The sequence below is a fragment of the Borostomias antarcticus genome (assembly GCF_949987555.1).
Source record: "Borostomias antarcticus genome assembly, chromosome: 23".
Classification (NCBI taxonomy): domain Eukaryota; kingdom Metazoa; phylum Chordata; class Actinopteri; order Stomiiformes; family Stomiidae; genus Borostomias; species Borostomias antarcticus.
Genome location: NC_140256.1, coordinates 17,920,748 through 17,936,420, shown reverse-complemented (window position 1 = coordinate 17,936,420; position 15,673 = coordinate 17,920,748). Strand labels below are relative to the sequence as shown.

At 46.5% G+C, this 15,673-nt stretch overlaps 2 protein-coding genes across 2 annotated transcripts; both read left to right on the top strand.

Moving 5' to 3' along the window:
• The first annotated feature begins 1,815 nt into the window (after window positions 1-1,815).
• On the top strand, window positions 1,816-4,910 carry imp4 (IMP U3 small nucleolar ribonucleoprotein 4). Its single transcript, XM_084457015.1, has 9 exons — window positions 1,816-1,866; window positions 2,478-2,586; window positions 3,174-3,257; window positions 3,350-3,459; window positions 3,553-3,685; window positions 3,826-3,980; window positions 4,088-4,182; window positions 4,293-4,366; window positions 4,461-4,910. The coding sequence occupies exons 1-9, from the start codon at window positions 1,864-1,866 to the stop codon at window positions 4,571-4,573; spliced, it is 876 nt and encodes a 291-aa protein (XP_084313141.1). The 5' UTR covers window positions 1,816-1,863; the 3' UTR covers window positions 4,574-4,910.
• A 2,272-nt stretch (window positions 4,911-7,182) lies between these two features.
• Window positions 7,183-15,212, top strand: araf (A-Raf proto-oncogene, serine/threonine kinase). The gene is made up of 15 exons (XM_084457653.1): window positions 7,183-7,385; window positions 7,751-7,854; window positions 8,080-8,182; window positions 8,296-8,441; window positions 8,591-8,698; window positions 8,813-8,957; window positions 9,081-9,108; window positions 9,198-9,328; window positions 9,485-9,687; window positions 9,895-10,071; window positions 10,202-10,248; window positions 10,753-10,871; window positions 11,423-11,554; window positions 11,647-11,781; window positions 12,545-15,212. Exons 1-15 carry the CDS (start codon window positions 7,275-7,277, stop codon window positions 12,683-12,685), a joined length of 1,830 nt encoding a protein of 609 aa, XP_084313779.1. The 5' UTR covers window positions 7,183-7,274; the 3' UTR covers window positions 12,686-15,212.
• Window positions 15,213-15,673: the final 461 nt, after the last annotated feature.

Here is a 15,673-nt window from a genome sequence, read left to right as displayed (position 1 = left end):
CTGTGTGAACTGCTGACCACTTAGGCTGCTTGAGGAAGGGCAACAAGGCCATGCTTGTGACGTGGTGCTGGTTGATGCCGGCCAGCTGCAGTACCATACCGTCTGGCCAGTCGCTGGGACAGCTGACAACCTGGCTGCAAGCTTCGGTGCTCACTGGCCAACTACTCTCCTGGCTCCAAGAAAATCGTCCTGTTTGACAAGTGCTACCAAGAAGTTCCTAGTGCAAAGGACCACAAGCAGACATCTGGGAGTGCATACTGTACTCATGGATGTACTGAGCTGCAGCTGCACCACATAAGGCAAGGCATGTAGCGATGCCTGCTACAGCTGCAACAGCACAGGCCTTTCATGCATGGGCTATTGCAAGTTCAAGGAAGAAGTCGCCTGCTGTAGGCCTAGTCATTTCATTAGCAAGCAGATGAACATCGAAGATGACAAAAGGATGCTAGGTGTAGATAATGAGGAGAATGAATTGTAGAGGAATGTAACCATTGTCCACTGATGACAGTAATGCTCAATGTCTTTATAGAGATAATAATACAGAGGTCAGAGGTCTCTGGTTCCATCTTCATGTCTTACGAACAATGAAAGTTTCAATTACAATACACTACATTTCTTAGTTTCACCTTGACTTTGACCTTGTATACAAAAAAGAACTCCCCGCTCTCAAAAACCCCTAAAATTAAGTATTAGGCTACATGACCACCTCTAGGTCATCAAAAGGAATACAAATTGGTCAACAGCCAAGATAGCAATGGCCACCATCTTGAATTCTGAGAAATGCTCAACATTTCAACACTCTGATTCTGAGAAGTATCATCCAAGCTCAGTTGGCTCTCCTTACTATACAGAACACATTTCCTTGAAAAAAAATATACAGTAGTTACTGCAAGGTCAACATTTTGGCAACTTGACAATTACTTGTAATGCAAAGGGAAATGGGTCAGCTGAAAATGAGCAGAACTTTGATGTCTAGAGATATCCATACTTCCATCCTCAAAATAAATGTTTACATCAATCCATCATGATTATGATGTCAAAATATCAGTATTTTGTGAGAATCATTTGGATTTCTTGTAGTGTAATGTACAGTGTCTAGGAGTAGTAGTAGTAGTAGTAGTACTTTATTGAAATTGCACACATTTATACACATACAGTAGCTATCATTATGTAGTTGTATATGTTGGGTGGATGTAAAACCTACATTCACTTTTTTATTCTTCGCACTTTGTATGGAAAATCATAAGGACAGATCAGTAACGGATTCTTTGAAATGTTTAATTTGGAAAATATTATAATCCAATACTAATGACTAATATACATTCTAGAATTAACATGATGAATGTGCATGAATTCCCCTGGATTGTTTTATTCCTAGATTACCAACCAGGAAAGACCTACTTACCTGGTAGCCCAAACTGTTGAGGTCAGTAGGAGCATAGATTTGAGGTTCATGATGAGAAAATGAGTTGATGGAGAAAAGACAGCAAGTTCTCTGAGCGCAACAGAGTAAATGACCAGGAAATGGCAAGAGAGGGCTGTGGGTTCTGGATTTGTAATTTACAGTAAAGACACGGGGTGGTAATCCTAGGAGCCTACAGAACATACCATTTAATGCATACATGTTACAGCTGTTATTTTGAGAAATGTTGTTTGCACTTATTATGCTTAGTGGCTGTTTTATATTTGTATAGCCTATCCTTTTTGACAGTAGGCCAGAAGCCAAACCAAAGACAATTCTGATTCAGACCTACCTACCAGTTCCGCACATTCCTATTGGATGTTCTAACAGCCAATGAGACGGTGTGTTGGTAGCTAGCTCTCACAGTACCCCATGTGTGAGACTCAGATCAAAGTATCACGATGGTAGGTTGGTTTCATATCATTTCCTCCAAACTTCTGCATATTATTTGTTGGCGAAGACAAGGCGACACGAATACACATGATCTAGATAACTCATTGATTTGTGGAAACGCTGACTAGGCTTTTAACTAAGTTAGACTAGCGAGCTACAGGTTAGCTTCCTATTGCTTGCTCGTAATCCCGAGTTAGTTTAGGTATCTGTGACTAAACTATCAGAAATATCTTTAATATATAACTTATCTGGTTCCATTCAAACGGCTTACTATACTATTCTGTATCTATCTGCTAAATTGTTTGTCTAAAAGACTAGAGATTGAGGAGGACCTAGCTGGGTAATGTTAGCTGGCTAGTTTGAAAACACAATCACCACATGTGCCGATGTGCTGTTTGCTTATCAAATCAATGATAGCTTAGTGGGCCCATGCATCTCTCTGCTCCATTCAGCCCCTGCTCCTTTCTACCTGTTTATTGTTGACATTTACTCTCCTTTGCCTTGGAAGGTATTTGAGTTGAAGTCAAACATGGGGCTGACCTACAGTAGGTGGATGAATGATTGTTGTTAACATTGTGTTCACATTCACAGTACTGTTAAGGTTGCCTTGTGTTTTCTCCAGCTTCGCAGAGAGGTGAGACTGAGACGGGAGTACCTGTACAGGAAGGCCCAGGAGGACAGAGTACGCACTATTGAGGAGAAGAAACAGAAGCTGAAATCTGCACTCGATGGTAGGACTGTGTATATGCAGGTGGTATAACCAATTTGAATTGGTTTAACTCACTTCTCAGTATAAATACTGCCTACCCACGCCAACAAATCACTAGCGGTGTTTATGAGAAGTGGTTGTGTGTTTGCGAGTTAGAGGACTATGTCTTTGCTGTTTAAACTCACTTATCACGATCAGGACCACACACCACAAAAATAGCTTCTTCCCCACTGCCACCAGCCTCATCAATAAGGCTTGTGTCCCACTCTGACTGTCCCCCCTCTGATTATGTTCCCTTTGCACTATTTGCACATGTCCGCTGACTGTACTGTACATAGGCTCACTCACACATCACACATATCACAACAGTACACATTGTATATATAAAAACACACATTAACACTCTGTACACATATGGTATACACTCATCGCACACCATTTGTATATTGATTTTTGTATTTTCCACTTTCCTGTCTTTGCACTGTCCCCTCTTGTCGTTGCACCCTGTAATGGTGTCTCCCTCAGTGCTATGCACTAACTGTCCAGAGCAAATTCCTAGTAAAAACTACCATGGCAAATTAGACTGATTCAAATTCTCTTATCTTACAGAAAACCGCCTCATTCCAACGGAGGTCCGCAGAGAAGCCGTGCAGCTACAGAAGTTACTGGAGTATGACGATGAAGGAGCAGAGGGTCAGTACCTCTTTCCTAGATGTATTGAGCGCACCATCTTACTCACCATGCTGTGTGATGTAGCCAATGCTGAAAAAGTGCTGTCTGTGCAGGTGTCAGCTCTCACATGGATGATGAGTACAAGTGGGCTGGAGTCGAGGATCCCAAAATCATGGTCACTACATCCAGAGACCCCAGCTCACGGCTCAAAATGTTTACCAAGGTTAGCCCCGTCAATGTACCTTATCCTAGGGCAAAAAGCACTGAAATTAGACTACGCTTGTGGCTGACTCAGCAGAAACCTTTGCCATTGTAGGAGGTGAAGCTGCTCTTCCCAGGTGCCCAGCGCATGAACAGGGGAAATCATGAGATCAATGCCCTGGTGCAAGCCTGCAAAGCCAACAATGTTACAGACCTGGTTATAGTCCATGAGACTAGAGGACAGCCTGGTAAGACTTTTTTTTGTTCTTCTGAGTTTTGACAATACCTCATGTATTTTTCATTAAGGCAGAAATGATGGACTTTTTAATATATGGTCATATTGTGGGGTGCTGTACTAATTCAGATGTGTTGGCCTGTATTCATGTAGATGGCCTTGTGATATGCCACCTCCCCTTCGGACCTACTGCATACTTCACCCTGTACAATGTGGTGATGAGACACGATGTACCAGACATTGGCACCATGTCTGAAGCTTTCCCTCACCTCATCTTTCACAACTTCTCGTCACGCCTCGGCCAGAGGGTGAGAAGACACTTAAACCTACACCTCATTCTGTTGATGCATCCACATGTTTGAGATGTCAACAAGATGACATGTTGAGTGGCTGTAAGAAATGTTATCTCTAACAGGTATCCAACATTCTCAAGTACCTGTTTCCAGTGCCCAAGGAGGACAGTAGACGTGTTATCACTTTTGCCAACAAGGAGGATTACATCTCTTTCAGGTTAGTAATGCAGTACTTTCTTTAAGGATAATGTAAGCAGAAAAACTGATGTATAGATTTCAACAGTTGAGTAATTCTACCGGGCTATGCGTTATTTGTTATCCTCATAGACACCACACATACAAGAAGACGGATCACAAGAATGTGGAATTGACGGAAGTGGGGCCCAGATTTGAGATGAAATGTAAGTATAAAAATAAATAGTACCCTTCCACATGTCGCTTTTATACCCATTGTATTATTTCACTGACTAATGCTGCTGTCTTTTTTTCATGTAGTGTACATGATCAAGCTCGGTACCCTGGAGAATGAGAGTACAAACGACGTTGAATGGCGCCATCACGCATACACACACACTGCTAAAAAGAGAAAGTTTCTCAGTCTTGAATAGTCTAATCAACTACACCGTATGGACACTTGGGAGTAGTCACATCAACTTCATCTTATGGACATTTATGATTCCCATTAACATTTGTCCTCCTATTTGTGACCTGAGACCTTGGACTTAGTCATAGAAAGATATATCACCAGGATATCAGGTGTTTGTCGTCTTTTTTTTCTTTTTTTTTTACCCCATTACCTTCAATGCAACTCTATTTTCCATTAACATTTATTACATTTTTAAATAAATAACTGATTATACATTTGACCAATGTTTGAACAACTGTTTTTTTTTTTCCAGTCCAAGTCATATCTTCTGAATTTGCAAATTTTATTTATTTCAACAAAGTGTAATGTGGGATGCTTCCATTCTGTGGCTTGAATAAAGCCATTTTGCAATCAATGCAGTTTACTGTCTGACAATTTCAATATCTACAGTATTTGTAACACCAATTGTTATGTAGCAGTTGGAGTTATTTCATATCTGTTCGTATAGTGTTGATTCTCGTATTGCACGTCGTTATTTCTGCATCGCATAGGTGACAAATGTAACATGAGTTCCTTTGAATGAATATTGACTCACTGATCCCGCCCCCTTCATAGAGTGAACATGTCTCGATCTCGTCGTCCAATGAACACGCGTGAATGAGAGAATCAACCAATCAGGGTCGAGCATCATGGAGCTGTTCCGCTTTCCCAGAAATTCTTGACAGATCCGACTTCAGATTGAGACAATTCAAGATGGCTGTTCCAGGTGAGACTTTATTCCAGAGCCAAACTACTTTAAGCAGCATGTTTGTGGCGTTCATAGTAGTATACACGGTGAACTATATCACGGGTTGTGCGACCGTACATAATATAACCAAACAAGCCATGTTAGGTGATAGACACGGACAGCCCGCTAGCCTGTTAGCTGTCCCGATGCTAGCTAGCTTTAGCTAGCCTGTTAGCTGTCCCGATGCTAGCCTGCTTTAGCTAGCCTGTTAGCTGTCCCGATGCTAGCCTGTTAGCTGTCCCGCTAGCCTGTTAGCTGTCCCGATGCTAGCTAGCCTGTTAGCTGTCCCGATGCTAGCTAGCTTTAGCTAGCCTGTTAGCTGTCCCGATGCTAGCTAGCTTTAGCTAGCCTGTTAGCTGTCCCGATGCTAGCTAGCTTTAGCTAGCCTCTTAATCCCTCTCCGCCTCATGAAGAAAGCTAAGCACTAAGTGAGTCCAGCGTTTAAAACAGCTGACAGGAATTAAGAAACTGCATCATTTCGTCTCGTCGACGTGATAATGTCTCTTCATCAAACTGACCCATGAGTTAGAGTAAGCCTCACTCCCCAGATCACACAAACATGGCCTCCGACATGTCGACATGTCATATTGAGCTACCTAGCTAAGCCAGATCCTCCCAGCTAGCTAGGACTCATCCAGGGGTGTAGCTAGCTAGGACTCATCCAGGGGTGTAGCTAGCTAGGACTCATCCAGGGGTGTAGCTAGCTAGGACTCATCCAGGGGTGTAGCTAGCTAGGACTCATCCAGGGGTGTAGCTAGCTAGGACTCATCCAGGGGTTAGCTAGCTAGGACTCATCCAGGGGTGTAGCTAGCTAGGGTTCATCCAGGGGTGTAGCTAGCTAGGACTCATCCAGGGGTGTAGCTAGCTAGGGTTCATCCAGGGGTGTAGCTAGCTAGGACTCATCCAGGGGTGTAGCTAGCTAGGACTCATCCAGGGGTGTAGCTAGCTAGGACTCATCCAGGGGTGTAGCTAGCTGGGTATCAGTCACTGCATGCTTCATGTGAAGGTGTGTCTGGTTGGCTGTGTGAGAAGCTGGGTCAGCAGGTAGCTGTCAGATCAGACGTGTCCATCCTGGGTCAGCAGGTAGCTGTCAGATCAGACGTGTCCATCCTGGGTCAGCAGGTAGCTGTCAGATCAGACGTGTCCATCTCAGAGTAATCATCAGATCAGACGTGTCCATCTCAGAGTAATCATCAGATCAGACGTGTCCATCTCAGAGTAATCATCAGATCAGACGTGTCCATCTCAGAGTCATCATCAGCTTGCACGTCAAACGAGCTTGTTGTCTGATTCAAAGTTGAATCCAGCCACCTGTCGTTAACGTTATATATCTACAGCCAGATCGACTCCAAACTAATGTTTGTAGATAGATACCCTGTTGCTTGTTTTTGGATCTCAGCAACCACCTCACCTCCCACCACCCATTCGCTGTGATGGTTGGAGCAGTTGTTGTGTGACTCTTTCAACCAGTGGCCAATGGAATACTTTTTTTTTTTTGCTGTGTGTCATCCTGTGTTACTTGTAGTGTCAAAGTACAGTAAATAACTAGTACCAAGAGGAGGCGTATCTGGTTGAAAGCAAATATTGATCAGTGTTTACCCAATGAATGGGCCTATATGCAAATGCATATGCATGTTGAGCTTAATCAAAATGTGTTGAACGTTGATCGTTTTGTAACTGTTTCATAGTTAGTGCCCACGTATAATGTGACCTTTTCCAAAATCCCAGGAGCATCTTTCACATGTTCTGAGACACTAGTCTCTCTCCTCACCCATGAGTAAAGAAGCGCTGCTGCTGTGTGGGATGTGCTAACTGGTGTTGTTGTTTCAGGTTCCAGGTAAAGGGCTCACTTGGCCCCCCAGAGTGCATGAAGTTCTCCTACAGTTGACGTGTCTCAGTGCTGCCTCCTCCACTCCTCCTCCTCCTGCCTGTCATCATGTCCTCCACCTCCTCCTCCTGCTCCTCGTCAGGAGAGACCAGCCCCGAGGATGTACCCCGAGGTGGGGGCACCATCAGAGTCTGGCTCCCCAATCAACAGAGGACAGTGGTAAGAAGACCGTCTCTCAGGCAGTGAAGCCTGGTCTACTTGCCCGTGAAAAAAAATCTCAACTGGCTTGCCATCGTTCGCAACTTTATAATGACTAAATCACCCAACAGTTGGTGTTATATGTCCCAGCTGGTGCCTGCAACCGCCTTCCCGTCAATTTTTCCTTTCTTTGAGAGGTCTAATCAGTTGGCTTATTTGTTTATTGCGGTAGGCTACTTCCGAAAGCAACGCTGTGTTGTATATTCTCTGCCGTAATTCAATACTAGGTGCCCTTTATTTAAGCAAGCACATGCATGTACCGTAGGATAATTGCTGAGTGCCGTCATTAAACTCATCACTCTTCTCTTCACTGTATGTGACCACAGGTGAATGTTCGCCCAGGGCAGACAGTCTATGACAGCCTGGATAAAGCTCTTAAAATGAGGGGCCTGAGCCAGGATTGCTGCGCTGTGTTTCGGCTCCTAGAGGGGTGAGTTTGTTCTTCATGGTTCAGCCTCTTCAAGTTTAATCCTGTTGCACAGTACACTCCATTTATAACTCGTCTCTCATTCTCATACCTTTTTGGGAATTGTCACCAACCATTATATGAGTGTTTGTGTGTACCATACATGTGTGAAGCATAAAAGGTCCAGACCCCTCCACTCTCAGCTCACAGAATCCTGTGTTTGTTTTCCCCTCTCTGTACTCGCTACAGGCGCAAGAGGCTGACAGAATGGAACACGGACATCACCCCTTTGGTTGGGGAAGAGCTGCTGGTAGAGGTGTTGGACGATGTTCCCCTCACCATGCACAACTTTGTAAGTTACTACTACCCACGTATTAGCGTAGGGGGGATGTCGTTCCGTTGTGTTTCTCTTATAATCAAGACCGTGACCCCTTCCCCTCCCCGCGACTGTTTCTTCGTTCATAGGTACGGAAAACCTTCTTCAAGTTGGCCTACTGTGACTTTTGCCACAAGTTTCTGTTCAACGGCTTCAGGTGTCAGACGTGCGGCTACAAGTTCCACCAGCACTGCAGCAGCAAGGTGCCCACCGTGTGCGTGGACATGGACAAACGGTGAGTCTATCTGGGCATTGTAGAGCAGCATGTGGCGGTGAGCATGGTCAGATTAACCCACAATGTACAAGTTCTCATTGTACCTCCCGCTCGTCTGCCCATCACCGTTGTGTGTTCCCATTTGTATGCCGTCTGTCCCTTGTGTCCAGGTGTGTTCCCAATCCGTGCACAGATGAGGGGTATCCTCAGATATCCATACTGTTGCCAGACAGCTCCATGTCCCAGAGTGGCATAGCCTTAACCCCAGAGCCTGCTGGGTAAGCGCCCGTTAGCAGCAGATGCGACAAGAGTCATGAAAAGGAGCTCCACGGATGCGAGTGTGTTGAGATGGGACGGTGACGCTCCCGCGCGTGTTCTTGTGTCTCCCGCAGGCTCAATCTGCTGTCCCCCAACTCTGCCTTCCGCTTCCCCCTGCCCGGCGCCGACGGCCAGTCCCTGCAGAGGCACCGCTCCACCTCCACCCCCAACGTCCACATGGTCAGCACCGTAGGCCCTGCTGGCACCAGCATCATAGAGGTCAGCCACTCCCCGCGATGATACGGCCATGTTGAGCTATAAAGCCGGCCGAACGCGCCTTCGAGCGTAGTACGATCAGCTGTGAATCCTTACATGTGTGCATCTCCTCTCTTCCCCTCTTAGGAAGCACTAAAAATCAACAACACAATGGGTGAGATTTCCTGTTCAGCTTTGAAGATTGATTCTTCTCCTTTTCCGTATCGTCTTCATTCTGATGTGCTGGCGATGTCGTGTCCCCAGGTCCCGAACCGTCCCCGAAGCCCTCCACCAGTCCCCCCTCCTCCCTGGGCTCCCCGGGAAGGAGACCCCCTAAATCCCCCTCGGAGCATAAGGAGCGTAAGCCCTCCTCGTCTGACGACAAGAAGAAAGTGGTACGCATCCCCTCACCTGTGTGCCCTTTTTGCAGTAGTCATCCAGGTTTTTGGAATGGTGCTCAGTACAGGTGTACGGTGTGGAATGGTGCTCAGTACAGGTGTACGGTGTGGAATGGTGCTCAGTACAGGTGTACGGTGTGTGCTGTGTTCCAGCACCGTGGCGGCTATAGAGACTCCAGTTACTACTGGGAGGTCCACTCACGAGAGGTCACCATCCAGAAGAGAATAGGCGCTGGCTCCTTCGGAACCGTCTTCAAGGGCAAGTGGCACGGAGACGTGGCCATCAAGGTCCTCAAAGTGACAGAGCCGACGCCCGAGCAGCTGCAGGCCTTCAAAAACGAAATGCAAGTCTTGCGGTGAGTGGCCATCTTTTTTTCTTTTTTTCCCCTCAGTGGTAAATTCTGAGTACTGTCTGTAGCCATATTTGGAGGTAATTCTGATAAATGAGAGTTGTAGTGGTGTTCCACCGAACACGATGGCAGAGCTCTTGGTGAGAAACTGCCAGGTTGGCTGTAAGTGTGACTAACACTGGCTTCTCATTGGCCGTTCCCTCCCATCTGCAGAAAGACACGCCACGTCAACATTCTGCTGTTCATGGGCTTCATGACTAAGCCTAACTTTGCCATCATCACCCAGTGGTGTGAGGGCAGCAGCTTGTACCGCCACCTGCACGTCACCGAAACCAAGTTTGACACCATGCGGCGCATCGATGTTGCCAGGCAGACGGCGCAGGGCATGGAGTAAGAGAGGCTCCATTTCACTTGACTGTTGCCTTGTTGATTCATGGATCAGTGTTTGCAAGATAATTCTTTTAACTCTAGCGCCCTTTTGTTCAGACTTTTAACATTTGCCATCTGTTTCCCGTATCAGTTATCTTCATGCCAAGAACATAATTCATCGAGACCTGAAATCAAACAGTATCCTTTCTCATACTGGGCGTTGACTAGTAGGAGGGGCCTTAATTAGACACTGAAGGTTGGCCTTGTGGTTTGATGAAAAAAAGTGTTTGTGTTTCCTCTGTTTCTTCGTCAGCTAACTTTTATAGCCCTGCCGAATGACCACATTAACACCACAACCCTCTTTTACAGTCTGTCACATATCTGTGAAATGAATGTGTTGTTAGTGTTGCAAAGTTGTTAGTTTTGCAAGGTTTCCTGGTGTGAGCCTGCAAGCTTTAACTCTCCAAAGATTTCCTCTTCCTCACTTCATATGATACTACACAGGGGTGTCAGTGGTTTGCTTCGAGCTTCCTAGCCAGCCTAAAACATCTGAAGCACCGTGAGAATAAATCTGTCATCCTATACCAGTATTCTTAATCAACTTCAACTTCTCTTCATGGCTCACTGTGCTGTATATATGACAGAGTATATGACAGAGTAACACAATCACTGTGTGTCTATATTCCTGAGCTCTGCTGCTAGACATCTTCCTCCATGAGGGCTGGACTGTAAAGATCGGAGACTTTGGATTGGCCACGGTCAAATACCGCTGGACTGGCTCTCAGCAGGTTGAACAGCCCAGTGGATCCATTCTCTGGATGGTGAGTCACTGCATCTAGCCATACCGTCCAGCTGTATGGTGGTGTCTCATCTAGCCATACCGTCCAGCTGTATGGTGGTGTCTCATCTAGCCATACCGTCCAGCTGTATGGTGGTGTCTCATCTAGCCATACCATCCAGCTGTATGGTGGTGTCTCATCTAGCCATACCATCCAGCTGTATGGTGGGGTCTCATCTAGCCATACCGTCCAGCTGTATGGTGGTGTCTCATCTAGCCATACCGTCCAGCTGTATGGTGGGGTCTCATCTAGCCATACCGTCCAGCTGTATGGTGGGGTCTCATCTAGCCATACCATCCAGCTGTATGGTGGGGTCTCGTGTAGCCATACCATCCAGCTGTATGGTGGTGTCTCATCTAGCCATACCATCCAGCTGTATGGTGGTGTCTCATCTAGCCATACCGTCCAGCTGTATGGTGGTGTCTCATCTAGCCATACCATCCAGCTGTATGGTGGTGTCTCAGCCTTGAGCGTGTCAACTTAAACCTGCCGTCGTCAGCACCTGCCGATCAGCCCGTGTGTTTGTGCCGTAGGCCCCTGAGGTGATCAGGATGCAGGACACCAACCCCTATACGTTCCAGTCAGATGTGTACGGCTATGGCGTGGTGCTCTTTGAGCTGATGTCAGGGACCCTGCCTTACTCCAACATCAACAACAGAGACCAGGTAGGGTGATGCTCTCGGTTCCCTGTCAAAACGGAGGAAAGCCGTTCGGTCTGTATTCCCACAGATGGTCACCAGCTCCTCCATCCCTCCAGATCATCTTCATGGTGGGGCGCGGCTACCTGTCTCCAGACCTCAGTAAGCTGTATAGTACCTCCCCCAAGTCCATGAAGAGGCTCATCATCGACTGCCTGAAGTTCAAACGGGATGAGAGGCCCCTCTTCCCACAGGTGAGAGCTACAGCATCACCGGTACCATAACGCGGTTCTTCTCCTTATTGTGTTACTGGCTGTTAACATCTTAACTATCATTGTAGCTTGTATGCAAAATCTGATAGGCCATCTCTGTATGTACGCAGTAGGGTTGGGTATTGGCAAAGATCTCACAGTACGATTGTATGATAATACATTGCAATACAATACACTGTGACACTCTACATAATTTACTGAAAATGTAAAAATACAGCTGAAAATCCAACTCCATCCCCCGCTACCTGGAGGTGTGCCTGAGGTGAAGGGAATAGAAGGACATTTTAAATCTAATTAAAACATGAATATTGTATCGATGATTGAATTCTATCCTTCGTTTTATATTGATTCCCTGTCTTATGTACATTTCTATATGTGTCGATACTGTACCGTGGAAAATCGATACAGTATCGTGGGGAAAAGTACGCAGGCTTACCTGTTGGTTGAGCTTTATCTATAAAATTCTCCTTGGATCGGTCCCTATTACTTGTGTACTGTACATATCTTATCAGAAGCCGAGGCTATTACAGCCTGCGTGTACTAGATGTTCAGCAGCTGACTGTTGGGCGTGTTTGCACTCAGCTGGGCAAAAAAAGCTTTGAAATACGCCTGGAACACCCTCCAGAAAGACTTTAAATAGCCAGAACTCATTTCATATTATGACTTTGTTCCAGTCCTAAAGGACTTAGAACGCGAATGTATTGGAAACTGTCTCCACTGATTGGCTGTCTCTCTGCGTCCCCAGATCCTGGTAGGCATCGAGCAGGTCCAGGACCTGTTGCCAAAAATTGAGCGGAGTGCCTCGGAGCCGTCCTTGCACCGGGCGGTCCACGCCGAGGACCTCAACCCCCTCCTGTTCCACACCACCCGGCTCATGCCCCTCTGAGGCCCACCTGGGCCAGGACCCGAGAGACCATCACCCACCAACGCTGCAGCATTCCCATGATGGAGAGAGAGGGAGAGAGAGGGAGAGAGAGAGAGGAAGAGAGAGGGAGCACCGACAGCGGTCCATTCCAACACACATTCCTCTGCCCCCCCCAGGGCTGGAGCACTCACCAGACCACAGACACACATTCCTCTGCCCCCCCCAGGGCTGGAGCTGGAGCACTCACCAGACCACAGACACACATTCCTCTGCCCCCCCCAGGGCTGGAGCACTCACCAGACCACAGACACACATTCCCCCCCCCCCCCAGGGCTGGAGCACTCACCAGACCACAGACACACATTCCTCTGCCCCCCCCGGGCTGGAGCACTCACCAGACCACAGCGCCACTAGATGGAGCCCCTCAACATGTGACAAGTGATCGTGACCACGCACACACACACACATGTCCGCACACACACACACACACACCTCTGGCAAGCTCCAGGCTGTCCTTATATGTGAGCAACACCCGCGCCCCATGCTGATATGTCCAGGCAGTGGGGAGTCTCGTGTGGCTCATGCCGGAGAGAGACCCTACATTCCTGCTTGGCGATGGATTTCTCCAGGCTGCTTTTGGTGACTCTTTTACTCGTTCTATCGGACTCTTTTACTCGTTCTATCGGAATGTCAAACGCCTTGAAGGAGGATCAGTGCAGATAAGAGGGATGACTCTTGATTTTGATGAATTTAAGTTATTGTTATTTTACCACAACAAGCATTTGGTAAATAGTATCATGCAGTCTTATAAAAACAGTAGTTGTATTGCTGCCCTACAACAATGTTAGATATGCCACAGAGACCAGCAGAATGGGACTCCAATACACTGCAGCATCTTATGTGCAGAGTAATATAAAAAAAAGGCTATTGAAAACTGCATTGTTTCCATTGAATGCATGTAGCCCAGTGCAGCAGTGAGTAACTACAAAATCTGTAGTCTTAACAGCTACGAGTATTCCCAAACATGCTTATGTTCAGCTCAACTTTACATTGTACCACGGAGCAGCTGCTGCCTGTTAATAGGTGTTTTAAGGTAGTGTTCCTATCATGGCCTACTGTGAGTGAGACGGGGAGATGGTCCTCTGTCCTCCCGGTGATGGTCCTCTGTCCTCCCGGTGATGGTCCTCTGTCCTCCCGGTGATGGTCCTCTGTCCTCCCGGGGTGATGGTCCTCTGTCCTCCCGGGGTGATGGTCCTCTGTCCTCCCGGTGATGGTCCTCTGTCCTCCCGGTGATGGTCCTCTGTCCTCCCGGTGATGGTCCTCTGTCCTCCCGGGGTGATGGTCCTCTGTCCTCCCGGGGTGATGGTCCTCTGTCCTCCCGGTGATGGTCCTCTGTCCTCCCGGTGATGGTCCTCTGTCCTCCCGGGGTGATGGTCCTCTGTCCTCCCGGTGATTGTCCTCTGTCCTCCCGGTTTGGTCCTCAGTGTCCTCATCAACACCAGCTGGATGGTCCCATTCAGACTGAGTGAGATTGTTTTATTCACCATCGGGGATGTTCACTGCTCCAATGGATGTTCATTCAATATTGGTTGAGACAATGTTGCCAGCTTTGGCAAATGTGGTTTTAAACAAGCTGCCTTAACTAGTTGCTTTTTTGCGCATTTTGACCTGTGTGATGTATCGCACTCATGGCAGTGGTTAAAGTGAAGAGTATTCTGTCTTGTTCCAACTCGTGGAGTAGCAGTGGATGTTTTGGGTTTAGTTTCATGGGTTATTGATTATCAATAGTGTAATATCAGACACCAGCTTTCAGTAGAAAAGGCTAGATAAAGGTTCTGAGCATTTGCAAACAAATATAAGCCATATTTGTTGCTGTTTTTATTTTGTTCCTGTACAAACATGGATCTAAACATGAAGCTTGAATGCTAGGAGAGCCACTAGTTGCTGCTGAACCGTGCGTCACCGTGTTCATGTTGCAGTCGTTATACTCTTTTCTCTGGGTACGCTATATGGAAGGTAAATCTAGGTTTTGATATAGGTCATGAGCGATCACCTCAGATGAGCACCAAACACCCAGTTCCCCTCGCGACAGCTGGTGGCTTTCCCCTTTTTGAGGCCGGCAGGGGTTATGGGTTGCTTGGTTTATTTATGGTATTTCCGTTGTTGATTTCACTGCTCCGGGGTGCAATGTGGAATGTATTGCAGTTAAGATGAGACTCGTAAAATGGTCACTTTGGCTTTCAGTGTCATGCATAGTTTGAACTAACAGTAACCGTGATAGTAACCCAGAAGGGGTCCGTATGGTGTTCAGTATGCTGGTGGTGGCTTGACAGTAGAGGGCGTGATTTCTTGATACTGTATTTGATGTGATCAACTTTACAAGTGCAGAACTTATCATGGGTCAGTGGTTACTTAGCAATCTGATATGACAGCTTTTATAAGAAGCAGCATAGAGGTTTTTGACCTAGATGTTTCATGTTTTTCAAAAGGGGCTGGGTACCCTCCTGTTATTTTCTCATTCAACGTCTGTTGGTGGTTATCGCTGGGTATGGATGTGGATGGGCTAGAGTTGGGGTGGGCGGGGGCATACATTTCTCATCTTATTTATTAATGTAATTGTAATTGCAGGTTGTGTCAATCACAGTGCTATCATGGACCTTTGGGTGAAAGAAATGTTTGTTTACTGACGGAAATCCCTCTTTACAGCATTGACGTCATGGGTTGGGTTCTCTCTGGTTAGGATGTTCTTCAAGGCTGTCTCTGTACCGTCTCGGTACTGTTTCAAACTACTCCTCCAAATTAGCCTCATTCTTACCCTCAGTCTGGCTGAACATAACAACTAGTAGGCACATGGCTGTCAAAGCAATAACATAGCATTCATACTGCCAAGACAAAATACAGTAAAATATTAAAACATTTTTTTTGAAGTACACCTATCATTTGTTGTATCTATGCTGTAGATTGCAGGATTTGAATAGCCCAAAGGCTCTTGAATAAATAAATAAAAAC